We start from the raw sequence: 21,066 nt of genomic DNA on the forward strand, positions 1-21,066 counted from the left end.
ACAAAAGTCGCGCAGTCATGTAGTACACATATCCAAGTTCAATCTGTTGGTGGTCGAGAGTCACTGTTTCAATGTATGAAGTCGTCAGCATCATCAACGCCGACTCACCGTCATCCTTCGGTTCGTTAAAAATGATGAACGTATAAATTATGGCTTTCTTAGCCTTTATCTGGTGTTCCACATGCTACCCTCATTCAATTGTTTCGATATCTCGGGAGTATAACCTGACAGATGCATGATCGCTGGTTATCACCAGTGATGACAACACATACGAGCCAGAGGAGAGACATAAACTGAGAGATAATATTGATTTGTCAATAAAATTTCTGTAAATAGTACTCAACCTAATGCAGATTACTCCTTGAGAAGGAGTTAGTGTACTCGGAACGAGATGCCGACCTGGGGATGCCAGTGTCGTTAGCCCACACTGACATCACTACACAAAGAATGGGACCCAAACTAAGCGAATTCTCAATCTCACAGGCCTCACCACTGTTACTAAACATCAGTGCAAGGAAATAAGCTTAAGTGAAATCCCCAGTGTCAAAGAATGCGGAGCGGCTCCAGATCCGATGTGGATAACTGCCAATAGACGAGACCGAGTCCCACCGAGGATTCTTAATTGATCACTGGAAACAATTCCATGTTCTGAGATCCAATTAGATAGAGCACTTGAATATAGAGAGCGAATCACTTGTCTGTCATAGAACATGACACTGGTAATTGAGTCATAGAACTCACAGTTGATGCCAAGCCCTGCACATCCGCGCCCTTGAACCGAACACTAACATGACATTTGTTAATAGCGCCCAACCACAACTGTCAATTATTGAACATGCAAATTATTAACCGATTCGGATCCTATTTCCGGGATTATAAATTCTTCCTCCTCCTCCCCACTCACCTTTCCCTCAACCCATCTCAACCCAATCCATAACGGTTATCTTATGTCTACTACACTCTTCACACCCTGAGGCATTAGAAAAACTGTACCCTTTTTTGTGATCTACCGTGTTTCGACACATGACATTTAACGAACACAATGCAGAGGACAGCTGCCTAAAAAACCAGCACGAAAAGCAGGCCATACCCAAAACTAACCCCGATGTCCCCCGTGGCGATGCCGTCCCGGCCCCGGACGATGCGGGCCTCGAGACCGGAGGTGTAGCGTACCCCAGCGAAGCCAGCACCGACGACAGTGAAGCGAACCTCGAATTTCCAGAGGGCGGGCTCCAAGCCTGGCTTGTAGTCTTTGGGTCCTTTTGTGGAATGTTTTCGATCTACGGCCTCATCAACACCTCTGCTGTTTTTGAGTCGTACTTTTCCGAGAACCAGCTTCGTGATTACTCGTCCTCGCAGATCGGCTGGATTTTCAGTCTTTATCTCTTCCTCGTCTTTCTTGTCGGTATCCAAGTCGGACCTGTTTTTGACAAATACGGTCCTCGACTTATTGTTGCCTCTGGAGGTATACTCATCGCGACAAGTTTGTTCATTCTCAGCGTTTGCGAGGAATTCTACCAGATTCTCCTGTCATACTCGGTTGTGGGTGGCCTTGGAGGCGCCCTTCTCAATTCACCGTGCTATGCATCTATTGCCCATTGGTTCGACCAGAAGCGAGGTCTTGCAACTGGAGTTGCAATGACTGCAGGATCAATTGGCGGCATCATCTTTCCCATATTTCTACAGAAACTTCTGCCCAGCGTTGGCTTTGCATGGACGACCCGTATCCTGGGCTTCATCATCCTCGGACTCACCGTTCCCGCCACGCTCTTCATGCGCTCGCGTCTCCCGCGATCAAACAAGGTGTCCTCGGTCTGGCCAGACTTCAGCATCTTTAAAGACCTGAAATTTACATTTTCGGCATGTGGAATCTTCTTTATGGAATGGGGACTCTTCGTGCCATTGACGTACATCGTGTCTTATGCCGGACGACACTCTGGCGACGCCAACAGCTCTTACACCTTGATTTCGATCCTCAATGCGGGTTCATTGCTCGGTCGTTTTCTCCCCGGTCTTTTGGCAGACAAGATCGGGCGATTTAATGTCATTCTACTGACGCTTGGGCTCTGCATCATATCGGCCTTTGCTCTGTGGCTGCCAGCGGGAGACTCCAAGGCTATGATCATCGCATTCGCTGTTGTGTTTGGTTTTGCAAGTGGTAGTAACCTGGGACTCACACCAGTTTGCGTAGGTCAGCTCTGCGATCCTCGCGACTATGGACGATTCATCTCGACGGCTTTTATGGTAGCTAGCTTTGGAACCCTCAGCAGCTTGCCCATTGCTGGTGCCATTCTCGAGGCTGGCGGCAAGGGTAACACTGGCTGGACTGCTCTCATTGTATTTGATGGGTTGTCGTATGTGCTGGCACTCGCCTGTTTCCTTGCTGCCAGGGTGATGGCTGTCGGCTGGGACGTCAAGAGCGTCTACTAAGACGACTCGATTGGAAATGCCGCTCTTCCTTGGAGATGCACGCGATGAACTGAAATGTCATGCGATGCAGTGACTTCAATTGGATGAGTATGAGTGACAGGGAATGGATGGTCCGGTGATGTATTATGCCAGCCGATAATCTTTACCGGGGCCGAGGTATCAACTGATTTTGTTCAAGATGCCTCCTCGGAGTTGTATGTTACCGCTCAATCGCTGGGAGTAACAAATGAGGAATGGGAGAATGATGTCCATCTTGGATATTATTGCCTTGGATAGGAACTGACTGTAGTCGCTCCTTGATCATAAGTAGATAGAATTCACTCATTTTGAATAATTGCAAATGTAACATGTTGCGTTCCCACGGGATCAGGCTGTCAATGTCCGCGATTTTAAACGTAAACTCAAGGAGATGCAAACATTGGAGATACAAGTCCGAAGCAAAAAGAGGGTCTCAGGTCCTCATCACGTCCAATGACGCATCTTCCCGTCGTCTCGCCCTCACCGAGAACCCGCGATTAACCGTATCTCAAAACGCTCACCACGACAGATTCTCCACGCGCTCTTGTGAGTGGCTCTCCTTTACGTCTCACCCCGGATCATCTATCTCCCGTCCTATCTCACTCGGCATACTGACTCCGAGACCACCCGTAGCGCAAGGTCAAGCACCAACTGACCTTGAGAGGAAAGTGCGTGTGTCGACCCATTTGGGCTTAGGCCGTTGAATCCCGGCCACGGGATAATCTTGATACGAACGAAACCACGAACCTCCCGAAAGCTCCTGGTATCGACGGTTTTTCCCTTCCAATTCCAAAACCTCAAGTTAATCCTCTAGACGTTGCAACAAACAGCGACGTTTCTTTTTCTCTCTCACTCCCTCTCCCCTCCACCCCCCGGCATCATGCAGTCCTTCGCCAGAGCAACTCGCGCCTCGGCGCTGCAAAACGTTGGCCGTCGAGCCTACTCTTCGTCGCAGTATGCCCAGACCATCAACAACCTGCGCATCAACGCCGACACCAAGGTCATCTACCAGGGCTTCACCGGAAAGCAGGGAACGTGAGTTTGTGCAATTCTTGGATTTCGAGAGGGCATACAAAATTAACGAATGACGTAGTTTCCACGCTCAACAAGCTATCGAATACGGTACGGTCCTCGCTATATCGATGTCACGATGATACATGTGACAAAAACTGACTCTCGACAAACAGGCACCAAGGTCGTCGGTGGAACAAACCCCAAGAAGGCTGGCCAGACTCACCTCGGCCTCCCTGTCTTCAAGAACGTTGGTGAAGCCGTCAAGGAGACTGGTGCCACTGCTACTGGTCTCTTCGTCCCGTACGTCTAATCAACCACACCCCAAACGAAAACGACCCCTAATAATTTTTCTCAGTCCTCCTCTGGCCGCCGCCGGTATCGAGGAGGCCCTCGAGGCCGAGATCCCCCTCGTTGTCTGCATCACTGAGGGTATCCCCCAGCACGGTAGGTTTTTGCAACGTCGATGGAACGTTTTGAAGGTTTCTAACAAGGGACCCACTTAGACATGGTTCGCATCACCGACATGCTCAAGACCCAAAGCAAGACCCGTCTCGTCGGACCCAACTGCCCCGGTATCATTGCACCCGAACAGTGCAAGATCGGTATCATGCCTGGCTTCATCCACAAGCGCGGCCGCATCGGTATCGTCTCTCGTTCCGGTACCCTCACCTACGAGGCCGTCAACCAGACCACCCAGGCCGGTCTTGGTCAGTCTCTCGTTGTCGGAATCGGCGGTGACCCCTTCTCCGGTACCAACTTCATCGACTGCCTCAAGGTCTTCACTGAGGACCCCGACACCGACGGTATCATCATGATTGGTGAGATTGGTGGTTCTGCCGAGGAGGATGCCGCCGAGTTCCTCAAGCAGGCCAACACTGTCAACGGTGGTAAGCCCGTTGTCAGCTTCATCGCTGGTATCTCTGCTCCTCCCGGTCGACGAATGGGACACGCCGGTGCTATCGTTTCCGGTGGTAAGGGTGGTGCCGACACCAAGATCAAGGCTCTCGAGGACGCTGGTGTCATTGTCGAGCGCTCTCCCGCTGGTCTGGGCAAGGCTCTCTACAACGAGTTCGTCCGCCGCGATCTGCTATAATTTTTTAACTAAGATACGTCTACTATTTGGTTCACCCTTGGGAGACAAGACGTGTGAGTCGGGGAGTGAGTTGGTAGAGTCCAGTCCATTGACCGGGGACTCGCTCATGGAGGGCTATTTGCATCATACTGCATGATTTCTTCGTACGTACCTGATAGAGCAAGGATGGTCTGGCTGGCGCGCAGGCTAGATTGTGGAAAGGCCTTTTGGTGTTCCTTTTCCGCAGGCGAGTGTGCCATAACCCTCAGCACGCAATGCGCCAACAATGTCACATTACAACATGAACCATCTAATGTCGAAAAGTGTTTCAAGCTATAGTATCATGCTGGCTCATGCACATGTGACTATGTAGATGTACGAGAAATGGTGTAGGCGTGCCTCGGGCAGCAAAACAACGTGAGACCTTAACACAGGGTGTCAAGGGTATCCCATACCTATACTAAGTTAGGTACCTAAACTTATACTAAGTTGTCTAAGTCTTTATGGCATTTAGGATCGACGTCCCTAGAATTCCTCCCCCCTAAGGCGTGCAAACAAGTGAAGAATTGCTTCATGTATTACCGTTAAGTATCTCCACCACCTATCTTGTGTCATTTATCGTGGCCTACAACCCATATGAAGTGCAGACCCCGTACCCAGTCTATGGTAAGTTGTTAAAACAATCCGACGTAAACTCCCCATACCATGCTTAAAAGAAATTGTGTTTCAGGTCGCCATTCCTTCTCTTGGTCCTCCATAGTCCACATTAGTTTTCGTGTAGCAGTCTAGAAACGACATCCCCCATGTAAGCTTCTTCCAGCTCGTAGTCTCGACCTCCATTGCGATCTATGCCGAAGTGAATGAACGCCTCGACAACATCATCCAATGCGAAGCCCATGTTCACGAAACGTTCGACAAGGTCTCTGTTGTATCCAGAGAGTCTACCTTGTGTTAGCTACATTCTCTCCATCTCCATGTTTGACGTACCGAGCAACATCATCCTTGACCGGAGCAGCTGCGACGTCGTTTTGGTATTTAGTGACGTCAACGTCTTGTCGTGGAGCACCGGCGTATTTGACAGCCCATTCATGGGCCATGAGAGCAAAGCGCTTGGGGTCTTCTATCATCATCTTTGCAACCTCGGCATCTTGCGGGTCCTTGGGGTTTGGGCACTCGAGAAGCATTCGAAGGGAGAGAAGAGCAGTCTTGATGGTCTGGACGGGAGACCAGTTGGAGCTGAGAGTGTCGAGACAGATAGCGCCCTGAAAGCTGAGTTAGTGTCTTGAATTTCTTTCTTGTCATAGTCCACCTCTTGCTGGCTGTCGCCAATCCACCAAGATGGCTGTTCTTGGGCACTATGTCCGCTATTTTGAAGAAAGTTGACGTACGGTCTGACTGCTGATATTTGGATGCCAGATCTTGGTGTCAAATCTTATCATTGGTGCCTTGAAAGGATACTGATCCGGGATTTGTATGTCGACTGTGAAGGTGCCTCCAGCATAAGGGGTATCGGGCGGCGCAGGGAATGTTCCTTTGAGATGCTTCAAGTCGTTGTTGACGAGGGTCGCGTTGACGCCTGAGTCGTCATGATCGGCTTCGATGTCCCTGAGCTCCTTGGCTACACGCCGGTCCCGAGACATGATGGTGATACTCTTGGAAGAAGCGGTGATGGAAGAGTTGAGGTTATTGAATAGAGCTGAATTAAAAAGGAGAATGGTTGGATCGATTGAGGAGACAAGAGATAACTTTGGGCCGTAAGACAGGCCTTCTGCAGGTCAGGTCGTGTCTTGTGCAGGCAAGGCAGGCTATTCGGTTGGTGATATTGGACGGAAAGGGAGGGGTCCTTGGATTTTGTCAGGCTGTGGCGTAGCTTAGAAGAAGGTGGCCGACGTCACTCCACTGAGAGACCGCTAAGAGTTAGCGTCCTGCGGGGGGTGTTACTCTTGGGTCGCAGTGTTGGGTTCAAAAATAGAATATCATGGATCAAGTCCACGAAAAATGGTTGGATAGAAGTTCAATGTCTGTTTGTATGTGCTTCAATGGCAAGAGTAGGCGGTGGAACAGTGCTGCTCTACATATATTTCAGTAAAAACTTTATTCTCTAAAAGCTTTCCCTGACCAACTGGTATTATTCCACCTTATTTGACTGTGACAACAAGGTGCGTTCAACAGCCTCACTTAGAGCTTATTCAATTTTGTAGAGCTCGGATTGCTTTGTGTTGGGAGGAATATAGACTAAAGCCAATCATATCATATGGGCTTTACTATTTTCTCTCGTTTTCGTCACATTAAATTCTGGCTGTAAAAGCTAGCGCTTTTCAAGACTGCGAGGCTAGCTTTAAGTGTCGGCTTGCGTGGAAGTTTCTTTCAGTCTACTCATCAAGACCAGTGCTTTTCCTTTGTATTTTCAACTCTGAACTATAGGTCGAGAAATCTCTTTTGCACCATTGAGATTTGAGACATCAGTCGTAGCCTTCCAACTGTTTTCGTCAACATCGATAGCGACATGTCTATGAGATGCTAGCATCGACCCCAAACAGACGAAGGGACATGTAAGAAGTAATTTGAGCTCGCGATTCAAAACTCCAGTTTTTATAAGTTCAAATAACATGTTGTCCCTCGATTCCGACATCTGCATTCATGTTGATGTTTGAAGCTGCACGTGACTCAGCTTGGTGATGCACGTGACTAGGCTGGAGCTGCTGTCGTGTTTCCCTGGCGCCTGGCGGTCGCTTTCATCATCACTAAGCTTGGGAGCCTCGACCTCTCTCCTCCACGTCAAATCACATCCACCATCACGACTCACCTCATTGAAACCACTGCCACGCTAAACAACCGATATCACATAATCTATAGCTCCCAGAGCTGATCCTGACAAAATGGTAAACACTTCTGTCATAATGCAGCTTAACAGCTATTGACGTTATCTAGGGTCAAGGTCAATCCGGCATGGGAGAAGGGGGACGTGATGAGAAGGATAAGAAGGCAAGAAACCCGCCCGGAGCCTCCAATCCCGCTCTAACAACCTAATAGAAGGATAAGCCCAAGTACGAACCTCCGCCTCGACCTACCACACGAGTCGGTCGCAAGAAGAGAAAGGCTGGCGGCACCAGCGCCGCTCAGAAACTTCCCGCCGTCTACCCTACCAGCCGATGCAAGCTCCGACTTTTGCGAATGCAGCGAATCCACGATCATCTCTTGCTCGAGGAGGAGTACGTCGAGAACCAGGAACGCCTGCGCAAGGCCAAGGCAGCCAAGGAGGGTCAATCTGCTGGCACCGATGCCGATGTCGATCGATTAGCAGACGAGCGTGGCCGTGTCGATGACATGCGAGGAAGCCCCATGGGTGTTGGAACTCTAGAGGAGTTGATCGATGATGATCATGCGATCGTCAGCAGTACTACTGGTCCTGAGTACTACGTTAGCATCATGAGCTTCGTCGACAAGGACTTGCTAGAGCCTGGCGCCAGTGTTCTTTTGCACCATAAGAGTGTCAGTATCGTTGGCGTGCTCACAGACGATGCCGATCCTATCGTCAGTGTCATGAAGCTCGACAAAGCTCCTACCGAGTCATACGCCGATATTGGTGGTCTGGAGCAGCAAATTCAGGAAGTCAGAGAATCAGTAGAGTTGCCACTGCTCCATCCAGAGCTTTACGAGGAGATGGGCATCAAGCCTCCCAAGGGTGTCATTCTCTACGGTGCTCCCGGTACTGGAAAGACATTGCTGGCCAAGGCCGTCGCCAACCAGACCTCCGCCACTTTCCTACGTATCGTGGGTAGTGAGCTTATTCAGAAGTATCTTGGCGACGGTCCCCGACTTGTGCGACAGCTTTTCCAGGTATGTGGTCTCTTTTGTGTGTTTGATTGTCACTAACACCGTCAGGTTGCTGGTGAGAACGCTCCTTCTATCGTCTTTATCGACGAAATCGATGCCATTGGTACGAAGCGATACGACTCAACATCAGGTGGTGAGCGTGAAGTCCAGCGAACTATGCTGGAGCTTCTCAACCAGCTTGACGGTTTCGATGACCGTGGAGACGTCAAGGTCATCATGGCCACAAACAAGATCGATACCCTGGATCCTGCTCTGATCCGACCTGGACGTATCGATCGAAAGATTCTCTTCGAGAACCCCGACCAGAACACCAAGCGCAAGATCTTTACCCTTCACACTTCAAAGATGAACCTCAACGATGATGTCGACCTTGAGGAATTCATCTCTCAGAAGGACGATCTCTCAGGTGCCGATATCAAGGCCATCTGCTCCGAAGCCGGTCTGCTCGCTCTCCGAGAACGACGAATGCGGGTGCAAATGGCGGACTTCCGATCAGCGCGTGAGAGAGTACTCCGTACAAAGCAGGAGGGTGAGCCAGAGGGTCTGTATCTGTAAAGCACTTGTACATGAGCGATTGGGACAGATAGATGGATCTCGGTTATTAATGAGAACTAGAGGTTTAACAGCCACTTTGAGCGGAACGTCTTGTACTAGGGTTAATGCTTAGGCTGGCAATAGCCTAGGACTTGATGTTCAGTGTAATGTTACATGTTGACAGCGCAATGCTTCTGCAATTTTTGTGAACGGGTCGTATCCCGCCTCCATTACCATTGGGCCTTGATCAGTGCACAAAACAAACTCCATACCAAACCGATACTTTATTGTCCATCCCGATATCCTCCATAACCCATACACGGATCCCAAAATGCAGACATATCATGAGGATCCCAGTTGTTGCTTCTAATACCAAGCTGGCAGACGGTGTAGGCGTAAAACTAATTGCCGTTCTCCTTCTTCACAACCTCATTGTTCTGCACTCCGACAGGTGAATGGTTGTACAGCCATCGCGCAATGATGAAGCTGCCGATGGCCCAGCCCCAGACGAGAACGGCGATGGACGAAGTGACGAGCAGTGCAGGCACAAGAACAAGAAGGGCAACGCCAATCCAGAAAAGAGCAAAGACGATTGCTGCACCAAGGGCGAACACGATGGTTGAGAGGGAGAATGTGAGGAAGATCAGAAGAGGGAGGAAAGAGAGAAGAAGTTGTGATACAATAAAGGACTGTCTTGTTAGTGATGGTCGATAGGCGGTGAGAGGGGACGTACAAAGAGAATAGGTCGCGATGAAGCAAAAGAAGCAGTATTGTCATAAGCTTTCTGTCGAGAATTAGGCGGGACAACACGATCCACGGAGCTCCGCGCGTAGGCGATGAAGCCTGATGCGTTGTCACGAGCAGTCTCGCTGTAAGAGTTTGTAGCGGCGGGGGCCATTGCTGCGATGGGCGGAGTGAGAAAGGAGCGTGGATGGTTGAAGTTGGTTTATGGTGTTTGTGGTACAATTGTCATTATGGGAGGTGCTTGAGATACCTCTTCAGGGAGGTTGAGGTCAGCTTTCCTTTGAGATGACGTGGGGGATGTGCTGGGTACGTACCCACTACACACGGCAATTGGGATCTGCCCGGGGAGTGAGGTACGGGGCGGCCAATCAGATGTTACACTTGCTTGGCCTGCGATATCAGTATTCTGCCGATGCATCAACCGTGACGACGGGATGTGTAAAGATTAGTCGAATTGACAATTAATTATGGTCTTTTTGACATTTCAAGATACCGTTTGACGCCCAACCAATCCAACCTACCCGTAGAAATTTAGAAACTGCTCCTCCGAGTTGTCCAAACGCTATATAACCATCCACTGCCTTCCAGTTCCTCACGAGTAGCTCATGTCAACATCTCCCACTACAACTGTGCTCATCTGAGCAACAACTAGGTCAAGGCGTGACAAGACTTGATGAATCTCTAGCCTTGTTTCATGGTTCTTGTCCAACATGCCCGATACAAGCTCATATGCCAACTGGTTGCTCAAGGCTTCGCCTCTACATGAGCCCTCGTCACATAAAGCCTTGAGACTCTTCATGAATTGCACATGTTCTGTAGCAATTTGACTCGAACGTCGATCCTTTGTCTGCAAAAGCTCTTTCACAGCTCATCTCGTCCAGCTGTACCTCTCATTGCTACACCGAGCATCAGAGCAAAGCAGCATCCAGGTTGCCATATATCGGCATGGAGGTTTCTCTCCAGATGTGCGACTTGCTCTGGAGCCAGTAAGATACACAAGCAGTCGTCGAATTTGGTTGAACCTCCGTGGACGAATACCTTGCTCACACCAGCATTAGTAACAAGAGGGCGGATGTTTGGCGAATCCCGGGCATAGAGCAAGACGTCGTCAGGCTTGATATCATTGTGCTTGATTGACCGCTCGTGTGCATGCAGGCTACGGCTTGCGCTAACTTCTTCATGATCCAATAGTCATATAGACCTGACTTCAGTGAGCCTGTGTCGCACCATCTGCATCGATCTTTGCGTTTGCTATCCGTTGACTCCGAACATTGTTCGAGGGTGTAGGAGGCCCAAGGTGTCAATATTAGGTGAACGACGCCGCTGCCTCCTTCATTTCTATCGTCTGTAATTGTGAATGTTGTGACTAGTTAAGCGATGTTGTGCCTTCTGTATCATATGTGATACAACCATAGAATTCTTGAACTGGAGCATTAGACAAGGCCAATAGCCAATGGTCTTGCTATAACCACCGGAGTTGTTTGGTGTGCGCCAGGCTTTTCTTCATCTGCCCTATAAGTCTGGCCACAATGCAAAAAATTGCCGAGTGTCTATAGACTGAGATCGGCTGACGGTGGTGTATGTAGAACCCCTTCGTTCCAGGGATCAATGCTGGGTACAAATGCTCCAAAACCGGTATTGCTTTTAACATGATACCGATGCCAAGCTGTTGAATCGAAATTGAAGCATGTATTAGGTGGTTATGTTCTTCAACCAGACTCTTCAAGAATGGAGGAACTCATACTTCATGAGTAATTTCATTTGCGCTCGATGGCAGCAATAAAAACTCACAATTTGATGATACTAACAAGATCGTAAACTCCAAAGGCACCTCTTGATCACAAGAGCATCAAAGATTCAGTGAAGGGATATAGGGAAACCTTCTGGCTAGCCGCGCCTGTTTATTTATGAGAATCGACACTTTCGCCTGTTTGACCCTTGTGAACGCATGTCCGTTACTGGTAAACACAAACGTTAAACTATTTGCATTACAAGGTACAATAGAAGCGAAGCCCATTGTTATGGGTGGTACAGTATTATAACGTATCGAGACTGTATAAGGCTATAATCCATGCTTTTGATTGGCACTCGAGTGACCGGGCCCACTTTATATGCCACCACTTTACCAACTCGCACGGTAAGGCTTAAACAGTGGGGCTGGTCATGATCGTTCCAACAACTTCACAACACCATCAGCAAAAAGGATTGCTCTCTGTGAGGTTCGAACTCACGACCTTTGGATAACCCTAGCTTGAAGCTAAGTCACTCTATACAGATATGAGACCAACGCTCTAACCAACTGAGCCAAGAAAGCTTTGCAACTGCGGTGTTTGTTGATGAAATTGAGGTATATTTCGAAATAGTATCGTCTCTTTGCTTGAGTTATCACCCGTTCCTCATGGTGGATCGTCATTCGCCCTTGTCTCGCGTCTCGTGCGGCGACGCTGCGCCTCAGTCCGCGCACTACACACCCATCTTAGCTAGGCGGCCGCGTTTACTGCGCCTAGAGGCAACAGCAATACACTGTTTGGTTGGACGAGATTGCGTAGGCTTAAGAGAATGCGAGATGTGTGGAATCGGGATAATACAGCGAGCAAGGACATATAAGGATGAATAGTGCCTGGCCGAGTGTATTAGAACCATACAATCTGCAATCTTCAGTTTTTATACAGTCACTTTCACTCACATACCGTTTGTATACTTCGGATAATCATCACAATGACTCTTTACTCTACATCCAACAAGTTCATCGAGGACGTTGATCCTCTCAAGCAAGCCGGTCAACTTCCCTCTTACTCTATCCAACCTGATAGCACAGAGTATCAACAACCCCAACCCCAACCTCAAGATCGCGATGTGTCTTCTACCACTAAGCCCACAGCTGGCGAGAGGTTCCACAAGATCAGCGCCAAGGCTGGTTCACCATTGAACAAGGCCGCAAATCTGTTCGGTGCTGAGGGTTGGTGGCCTTCTACCATGGTCAAGGAATGCAGCAAGGCTGCCCGTATCCTTCACTCCTTCACGAGTAAGACTATACAAACATCCTAAAAAGCACCTTACTTACAAGTCTAGACCTCAACTCCTCTACGTCGCCCACTGAAAAAGGACCCCTCCACCCAACCGGTCTTACACGCAAGTCAATGGTCAAAATTCCACCTTCAGTCCTCCAAAGCGCTGCCGGCCTCGCCATCTTCAACGTCATTCGTGCTGGTCCAGGTCATAACTCTCTCTCAGGGGGCTCTGGTGTAGTCATCGCCCGTCGCTCAGACGGTACATGGTCTCCTCCCTCCTCCTTCATCGTAAGCAGTCTCGGAGCTGGCTTCGTCTTTGGACTCGATGTTTATGACTGTGTCTGTGTCCTCAACACCCCAGAGCAAGTCGCCGCCTTCACAAAACCTCGGTTGTCATTCGGCGCTGAGGGCTCAGTTGCTTTGGGACCTATCGGAACAGGTGGTAGTGTTGAGGCTGCGCTCAGCAAGACTGCTCGACCTATGTGGAGTTACATGAAGAGCCGCGGTTTGTGGATGGGTGTTCAAATCGACGGTACTATCGTTGTGACGCGAGGAGATGCCAATGCTACTTTCTATAATGAGCGCGGTATAACGGCAGAGAAGATTTTATGCGGCGATGTTGCTTGGCCTATGGCAGGCAAACCACTGTTTGAGGTTCTTCAGGCTCTTCAAGGCCGAACAGACTATAACCAAACTGTTGTGCAAGCAGTTGGCCAGATCCCTCCTCCTGGGGATGGCATCTTATCTGAGAAGCAGGAGAGATACACCGATGAACCTCAGGCGCAAGAGACTCGAGAGCAAACACAGCCTGAGGTTGCACATCGTGATGTGAAGGAGGATCTTCCTGATTATGAAGTTGTGAAGAAGGACGACGAGGAGAAGGCCAGGCTTGCAGCGTCAGGATACTAGTTTTTGGGGTCATGCATGTTTGCTTACTGGGTGTTGCTTTTTGTCAATCTAGGCCTAGGTAATAGTTTTCTTCTCCTAGGTCTTGTAATAGTTCTCCGAAGCATTTGATCATAATGTTTTCATTTAATTCGATATGTATAAAGAGATTATGTAGTTGAAATTGTGTTTTCTTGGCGTCGATATCAATTGTAGAAAGGTCTCCCCAAAGTTTCCGGGGTCTCCGGCAGAGAAGTCGAGCAGACAGAGCAACCAGATCGAACGTTGGTTGTTAACTCATCAAGAGCAGTTTTGCATCTATGGATCCTTAGTCGAGGTCGAAGAAATATGTTCTTGTCAAATTTGTCATTGCCGTTATGATCGATATGCAAATCTATGTCAAGCTCCAACTCCAACTACGAATATTCCTGTGTACAAGCCTCCTCATTAGACAGCCTCATCTCCAACCGGTCCCCTTCGCTTCCTTCTAGTATTCGCATCCAGGTTCTCTATCTCCTCAGCGCCACTTCGAAGCGTAGACTCGGAGCTGATAGCAGGGGCACTCGCGCTTTCAGGCAACCTAACCTTCTTGCCTCCCCAGCCAGCAGCCATAGAGATGGTCTGGGCAGCGTAGTCCAGGTCCCCGTCGAATCCATACCGGAAAGCCTCCGTCTCTTGAAGTGGGAGGTGGTTGAAACGCCAGTCCCAGACACTAGCATAGGTTGACCGATATGATGCGAATGCCATGATCGTGCCGATGAATCCACCTCCTAGAATGTCGTACCAGTTGTGCGCAGCGTCAATGGTGAGTGAACCAGCGATGAGGACTGCTCCGAGAAGAGGGAGGAATGTGAGAAAGAGTTTCCAGAAGGCGGGCTTGTGGTCTGCCCAGACCTTGAGTTTGGCGTTGAGCCATAGGAAGAGGAATCCGAATCCGGCGAAAGCGGCTGTCGTGTGTCCGCTTGGGAACGACGTGATGGCATTTTGGATCCTCGACTTGTCAGGCTGCGTGCAGATTTCGGTGGTGTACATGATTTGGTAGAAACCAACCCCATTCAAGCCAGTCTTGTTGTGCGTTTTAGCGAGAGAGATATCTGGCATACAAACATCGAGAAAGTAAGGTCTGAAACCGCCGACCAGTTGTTTGAGAGTGACCTGGAAGAGAGACGCCAGAATGACGGACCAGTTCGTTCCAATGATGGCGTTGCTCGCATCCCAGGCCGATTTGATCCGGAATTGGGCGACGATATAGGTAATGATAGGTATAGCGATGGATATCAGACCTGATAGCCACGAGGGAAGAATCCAACCGCGATCAGGGTACGCCCATTGCGGGTAGACAATATCTCCAGAGGTCGCATTGAAGGTGACGGGAAACGTTCGTGTGATGATGACTGGAGAATGATAGATCTAACAAATTAGCAACGATCAAAACCACAGAGAAGAAACATACGCCAAAAGAAACAGCTCCAACTACGGCCATGGTAAGTAAATCGCGCCAGTTGACAAGAAACCATTGTCGCATAAACGTCTTGAACTTTTGCTTCTTGGTCTGGGACCTGTTGGCCGCAGCCGAGTTGACTCTAGGGAGGAGAGGCATAGCGACCTCGGAAAAACAATATTGTCTTTGCAAAAAGAATGTTGCAAGAGAATTAATTATTAGGTAAAGAAGAGAAATGGAGAGAAGAGGAGGAAGAGCATACGTAGGACAGAGCTTAGCTTGTGGTTGTCGCGTGCCAGTGCCTGCTTGGAGTTGTCTGACGTCATGGCATGCTTAATCGATCGGGATCGTAAACCTTCGTGATACAAGCCACAGAGACTCATCAAGTCTGAATAAGACACAAAATAATAAGATAAAACATAAAATATTGGTATGCCCATTATAGTCTATAGGTAAAACACAAACAACTCCATCGCATGCTAAGTTTGTCACCATCTATACAAACGCCGTTTACCATGAATGAATCATCACTTCTTCAACTCTCCAGGCCCCTTGATTCCACTCGCGCGACTGCGAACTCGAGAGTCATACTTGAGAGTCTTATCACCAATAGTACCATCACTATTCGTCGTCGAGCCCGGCACGCAAGGCTCATTATTCCATGCAACACCTCTAGCACGTCTCCACGACTCAATAGGTGAAGCCATCATACGCTGCGTATAAAACAGACGGCAGTTGGCAGCCTCATACCTAAAATGCACAGGGTATCCCTCGAGGTTCTCCTCAGTGTAGCCGTTCAGCGAGTTGACCTTGCCGACACCGCCTGCGGGGAGAGGAAGAAGAGGTGGGTTCTGCGAGCTGGGAAATGAGGACGATGCGTCGCTGAGGATAGCGGCCGTCTCCTTGTCGGTCTTTGCGTTGGTGCGAACATTGGCGATTGCGCTGGTGATGTCGGCGTTGAAGTTGAGGAGAGTTCCCTTGACGCCGCCCATGGCTTGCATGGCTTGGTTGAGAGGACGACCGCCAAGTGCGAGTGTGCGAATGCCGTGGTTACGGGTGAGAAGACCAGTCAGGATACCACAGGCCGAGGCACAAATACCATCAGTCACAATAATAATGTTCTCAGGCTTCCAGGGAGCTTCTGCAACCAAAGGCTTCCTCTCGGGGTCGAAGCCATTGATATAAGCAGGAATGCTCTCATCCCAGGGAACAGTCTTATCGGTCTGGAAAGCTGCAGTGACGTTCTGCCCCTTTACGGTGTAGGGACCATAAAACTCCTTGCCTGTCTCGAGGTATTTGTGACCAGGAGCGACGGGATAATACTCAGATCTAGTGATCAGGGACTTGACGAGGTTATCATAGTCAACCTCAGAGGCAGCTTCAAGAGCAGGGTTGGCGCGGTATCGATCCCAGCCAGTAAACTCTCCATCCGGAAACAAAAGGCGATAGATGGAGTGGGCGAGAATAACTGAACCACCGCCGTTGGCAGACATGTCGATGATGAGCTTATCACGACCAGTAGCCCTGGCCGCCTTGATGAGCTGAAGGATGACAGCTTGTCCCTCAAGAATGAACTTGGTCATGCTAAAGTCGGCAGGAGGGTTGCTGATGTCGATACCGATAGGCAAAAAGCTCAAGATGGAGAGAACAGCAGTGTCCTTGTAGTCTTCACCGTTGAGAAGGTATGCCGAGACAGCGTTGCTGGATTGTTTGACGAGAGGCTTGGGGTAGCCAGGAAGATCATCATCAGTCTCTTGGGTTGAACGACGCTCATTGGCAGAAGGTTCTTCAGTGGTGGTGTTTGTGGGAGTGATTTCGACATAATAATGGAAATCCTCGCCAGACTCGATACCAGAAAGGTCAACATTAGCAGGGACGACTAATTGGTTGACAATCTCCAACGTGCTACCGTTGTGGAATTCGATGGTGTATGTATCGGGAATCTCAAACTGGGTGAAGAGTGTGCTGCTAGACGACCCGACAGCACCACGAGGAATAGATGCAAAGAGGCCGTTGTACTGAGCATCAGGATCCTGACTGTTCGATGTCGCGAAAGAAGCGTCCTCCTCGAGCCACTCGGCGATTGGGGTACCATCGATTGACTTGACAGCTGAAGGGTTGTAGTCGAGAAGACCTTGGTTACCACGACTCGTGTCGATGACATGGAAGATGTATGGCAGTCGAAGGCCGTTGGCAGACACGGACTCAAACTCGACGCCTCGTCGGACGTAATAGAAGGCATTGAGAAGAGCGGGAGGATAGTCAAAGTGACCATCATTTGCGGCAGCAAACTATTATCGTAAGTACATCACTATACAGAGACTTAAGAAAACTTACAAGACTTCGCAGATCTGTCATGACTTCATATTGAGTCTTGTACTTGTTGTTCTCCAACTTGCTCCGAATCGTATCAAACCCCCCAAGAACGTCCACACCTGGAAACAGATACTCTTTCGGCGGATCAGCGAGGATCTCAAGCGTACTCTGAAACCCAATCAAAGGCTCAAGGTAGTCAAGCAACTCGAGATCTCGCTTCTTATCCAGAGGAACAGACTTGAGACAAGCAATACCAACAGAGGGAGGAATGGCCAGAATAACAGGCTTCCCAGGCTCAGGTTCGGCTTCCACATAGGCCTGACTTATGAACTTGCAAGGCTCGCTCTTCGCTTCGGAAAGATCTCGCGATGAAATAAAAGACGGTTGGTTTCGAGCCTGGTGCATCACCTGTCTAGGCTCAAGGGCTGCGAAACTAACCCCAGCAAGGGCTAATAGAATTGAAAGGATCATGATGATTTTGATTATGAGTGATAGGGCTGGAAGATCTTTCTGGACATCTTCCAGCCCTTATATGCAGTTTATCCTGAAGACCAACATGCTCGAGTCCTGCATCGTGGCTGGGCGGAACTTGGGCTAGCGCTGAAGGCGTTGCTTATACCAGTAGTTCCACAGGCTGTGCTGACGGCGGGACCTGTCAGCGGGAAACAATTATCTGCAGGCCTGTCGCTTTTTCTTTTATTTGTTTTTTTTTATATCATTATCAAATGAGAATAAAGAGATCAGGACTTTGGTGCAGATCCCTTCTCAAAAATCCCCTCGAAGCGCCAACTCGTACGTTTCAACTCCATCGTGAAAATCCTACCGTTGTACAACTGTTCGCGCCAATCTGCCTAACGGCTTTCTAGTCTATTTTTAATAGACCGCCACAAGGCTTCTTTCTGTCTGTTTGGGTATTCAGCTGGGGAGCATGGCGCACCCTGCGCCACTCATTTATCGTCCCGAGTCCTAGTCCCCGTTAAATGTAAGCATCGTCTCCGTGTCCGAATGGGTCTGTTCTGTTCTGCGGAGTTTGGATGGGTTTTCGTTTAGCTTCCAGAGTAAGCATGCTTTTTAGCGTGGGCAGCTGAAGAGATGGCGTTGGAGGAATGATCAATATGGCAGGGCGCAGGTGAATTGTTTACTAGGAGGATGTTTTCGGGGCCGAGGCGTTGTCTTGAATGGACAAAAGATTGCTATTCGACTTCTCGACCTGGGATAGTTGACTTTCAGGTCTGTCATCTGGAGAACGTGTATGGCTTCACAAAACCGTCGCTGCGCCGCAACTCTCGTTTATTGTTCTTGAAGGATGTGTATTCAAACGCTTTGCTTCCTTCTCGAGATAGAGCCTGGCTGTGTTTACTGTAGTCGCGGTCCTCAGTGGCACATGTCACATGGAACAGTTATAACACGACAGCGAGCCTTGTGGCCGACTCAAGCAAAGCATGCGTCTGCCTGGCATGACCTTGAGGTTCTACCATTCTCCTTGACATTGGTTCTTGCCTTTATCTTTCAACTATTTCCATGCTTGAGGAGATGCCCCGTGGGGCCAAAATCTGAAGATCTCAACGGCTGCTAAGCCTTATCGCCATCGACCTAAAAAGACAAAACCGGAAGGCGCCCTCTATTGCGTTCTCGAGTCACTCTTCTGTATGCGGCATTGATTGAGAGCAGTGCAAGGCGTCACGGTTCGAGTAGCAAGACGAGCGGAAAGAATGAATTCCATATTAACAGAGTTTGAGGCATTGGTGTTAAGAGAACAGAGTCATTTGCAATTACATTTCTACATTATCGGTGATCGTGAGCTTCAGTGCAGCTTCCAAATACCAACGCGACTTATGCTTAAACGAGCACGCGTGTAAGTAGGGTCCACTTTTATCCGGCCAATAGGACATGGTTCTAAAAATGGAATTTTCCCAAAACGGAGCGAGAAGACACGGTCAAGGATATTCATCACATAACACCACAACACGAAACCAAGAGCTCGATGATAACAAAACATAACTAATCGTGAAAAAGACAAAAAAATTGGTAGCTTCTCTTTGATTGAGCGTGTCATCCTTAGTGCAGGGGCCATGCTAATCTTCTCTGTATCGTTTCACTGCTGAGGTATTAGTATGAAGTCGAACTTACGAACTTCGCAGGGAATTGCCAAGTCAACCGGATGTACTAACATAGACCAATGTGCCAGCGGTTGCCCGCTGGCGAAAGCTCGTGTTTATCTGTAAACTATATACCCTACCTGTCTCCCCACCACATACCAACCCAACTCCAGCGCTGCACACGGCCAGCCAACTGGAACCTTGCAAATAATACATGAAACTCGATAACCTGTGTTATTATCAAGTTCCTCTCTTTGCAGATTCCACTTGGTGGCCCAGTATGCTGTAGAACGTGCTCTGGGCACTCACACTCTCCCTTGTGCAGTGGAACCACTCAATACATTACCCAGTCTCGAGCCACAAACTTACGATACTGGGATTTCAAGACCAAGGGAGGTTCCAACTCGTTTGTCACTGTTGCTCGTCTTGACGTTCACTTCAAGTCAGGTTTCGCAACAACCAGTGCGCAACGCAGGCCTGGTGAGCACGCCAAACATCATAAACCAGCATTCCAGGCAGAGGATTTTTGAAGGTAAAGAAATTTTGCAGCAAGAGGCAAAAACTTGCAGCCAGTGGTCTCATCGTGTGTGCCCTAGCAGGAAAATCACTCTTTGCTGGAAGATGCCTGGGCGGGGCCGTCAACCACTCACTACCTATTAATGGACAGCCCCGATGCCCGACCAACCAAAAAACATCGCAGGCAGAAAACACGGGGCAAAACTTGTAAGAAGTTTAGGATATCTTATTATGAAGCTTAGGATTTTTTAGTATAAAGTCAGGCTGCCTTGGATCACTTTATTTCCATCCTCTATACCCTTTTCTCATTAGGTATACTGGATAGGCAGGAAATACCTACCAAACAAAGATCACACTTCTCTCAGCGACTTGCCGAGTCCCTGTTCGTCGAACTCCCATTGGAACTCACTCAAGGATCAGAAGCCAAGGGCATTCCATTTCCACCGACTGTGGTTCATCAATAACAAGACGCTGATTGTGAAAGTCGAAGTCAATGCTGAGGAGCCTGATGCGATAAGGAGTCCAAACGGCTTGGGTGAGGTTATCTCTGACGGGGTTGTTCTCCGACTTCTATCGCCAGTTCAATAGTGTCGCAAGTGTTTTCATGCAATAAAGCCAGAAAAGATCTATGTGATTGAGTTCATTGCCCAAGTCTTTGACTTTCAGCGACTTGTACAGCGATAAAACAGGACATTGTCGAGTAGAGTGGAGGTACATGCTTTTCCAAACCCTTCCCTCTTAGAACTCGATACGTATCCCAACGCGAAATGCTTAGCTCCAAGAGTTAAAGGCTATACTCCTAGGAGTCAAAGAACGTTCTCCAGGGGGCTGAAGATATGAGTGAGGATGCTCGACTTTAGGGTCAATTGTGATTTCGATAATAACGTTGACGACGGACCCATCCTCGAGAGGAGTGCCTTCTAGTGGAACTGATGCCTCAAAAAGACTGATTTTTGAATCCTTAATCCACTGAGTATCGAAGAACTGGACCCGCGGGTGACGGCGTTGTTGAGAACGACGGATATCAAGCATCAGCTGGCGTTGTGCTCGGAAGCTCCAGATGGCGGGCATTCCGACAGTTGGGGGGGCCTTTGTTCTGATCCAGATATTTCTCGAATACGGGGTCTCCCAGCTCGTGAATGCAGCAGT

At 49.0% G+C, this 21,066-nt stretch overlaps 8 protein-coding genes and 1 non-coding gene across 9 annotated transcripts; 4 read left to right on the forward strand and 5 right to left on the reverse strand.

Moving 5' to 3' along the window:
- Nucleotides 1–1,023: 1,023 nt before the first annotated feature.
- Nucleotides 1,024–2,430, forward strand: FMAN_11264 (uncharacterized protein; the record flags this gene model as incomplete). The annotated part of the gene is made up of 1 exon (XM_041834056.1): nt 1,024–2,430. One exon carries the CDS (start codon nt 1,024–1,026, stop codon nt 2,428–2,430), a length of 1,407 nt encoding a protein of 468 aa, XP_041684358.1.
- Nucleotides 2,431–3,328: 898 nt separating this feature from the next.
- Nucleotides 3,329–4,555, forward strand: FMAN_11265 (putative atp-specific succinyl-coa synthetase alpha subunit; the record flags this gene model as incomplete). The annotated part of the gene is made up of 5 exons (XM_041834057.1): nt 3,329–3,483; nt 3,542–3,570; nt 3,636–3,762; nt 3,818–3,906; nt 3,966–4,555. The coding sequence occupies 5 exons, from the start codon at nt 3,329–3,331 to the stop codon at nt 4,553–4,555; spliced, it is 990 nt and encodes a 329-aa protein (XP_041684359.1).
- Nucleotides 4,556–5,300: 745 nt separating this feature from the next.
- Nucleotides 5,301–6,174, reverse strand: FMAN_11266 (putative ubiquitin--protein ligase; the record flags this gene model as incomplete). Its single annotated transcript, XM_041834058.1, has 3 exons — nt 5,301–5,475; nt 5,522–5,796; nt 5,923–6,174. 3 exons carry the CDS (start codon nt 6,172–6,174, stop codon nt 5,301–5,303), a joined length of 702 nt encoding a protein of 233 aa, XP_041684360.1.
- Nucleotides 6,175–7,413: 1,239 nt separating this feature from the next.
- Nucleotides 7,414–8,926, forward strand: FMAN_11267 (putative RPT2-26S proteasome regulatory subunit; the record flags this gene model as incomplete). Its single annotated transcript, XM_041834059.1, has 4 exons — nt 7,414–7,416; nt 7,466–7,519; nt 7,568–8,374; nt 8,420–8,926. The coding sequence occupies 4 exons, from the start codon at nt 7,414–7,416 to the stop codon at nt 8,924–8,926; spliced, it is 1,371 nt and encodes a 456-aa protein (XP_041684361.1).
- A 380-nt stretch (nt 8,927–9,306) lies between these two features.
- FMAN_11268 (uncharacterized protein) lies at nt 9,307–9,803 on the reverse strand (the record flags this gene model as incomplete). The annotated part of the gene is made up of 2 exons (XM_041834060.1): nt 9,307–9,594; nt 9,639–9,803. The coding sequence occupies 2 exons, from the start codon at nt 9,801–9,803 to the stop codon at nt 9,307–9,309; spliced, it is 453 nt and encodes a 150-aa protein (XP_041684362.1).
- A 2,052-nt stretch (nt 9,804–11,855) lies between these two features.
- Nucleotides 11,856–11,963, reverse strand: tRNA. The gene is made up of 2 exons: nt 11,926–11,963; nt 11,856–11,891 (listed from the first exon to the last, which is right to left on the reverse strand). It is a non-coding gene; the product is annotated as a tRNA-Met (tRNA).
- Nucleotides 11,964–12,367: 404 nt separating this feature from the next.
- On the forward strand, nt 12,368–13,569 carry FMAN_11269 (uncharacterized protein; the record flags this gene model as incomplete). Its single annotated transcript, XM_041834061.1, has 2 exons — nt 12,368–12,674; nt 12,722–13,569. 2 exons carry the CDS (start codon nt 12,368–12,370, stop codon nt 13,567–13,569), a joined length of 1,155 nt encoding a protein of 384 aa, XP_041684363.1.
- Nucleotides 13,570–13,992: 423 nt separating this feature from the next.
- FMAN_11270 (uncharacterized protein) lies at nt 13,993–15,145 on the reverse strand (the record flags this gene model as incomplete). Its single annotated transcript, XM_041834062.1, has 2 exons — nt 13,993–14,955; nt 14,999–15,145. 2 exons carry the CDS (start codon nt 15,143–15,145, stop codon nt 13,993–13,995), a joined length of 1,110 nt encoding a protein of 369 aa, XP_041684364.1.
- A 368-nt stretch (nt 15,146–15,513) lies between these two features.
- On the reverse strand, nt 15,514–17,773 carry FMAN_11271 (uncharacterized protein; the record flags this gene model as incomplete). The annotated part of the gene is made up of 2 exons (XM_041834065.1): nt 15,514–17,277; nt 17,324–17,773. 2 exons carry the CDS (start codon nt 17,771–17,773, stop codon nt 15,514–15,516), a joined length of 2,214 nt encoding a protein of 737 aa, XP_041684365.1.
- Between the last annotated feature and the right edge of the window lie 3,293 nt (nt 17,774–21,066).

This window comes from Fusarium mangiferae (genome assembly GCF_900044065.1).
Source record: "Fusarium mangiferae strain MRC7560 genome assembly, contig: FMAN_scaffold008, whole genome shotgun sequence".
NCBI lineage: Eukaryota > Fungi > Ascomycota > Sordariomycetes > Hypocreales > Nectriaceae > Fusarium > Fusarium mangiferae.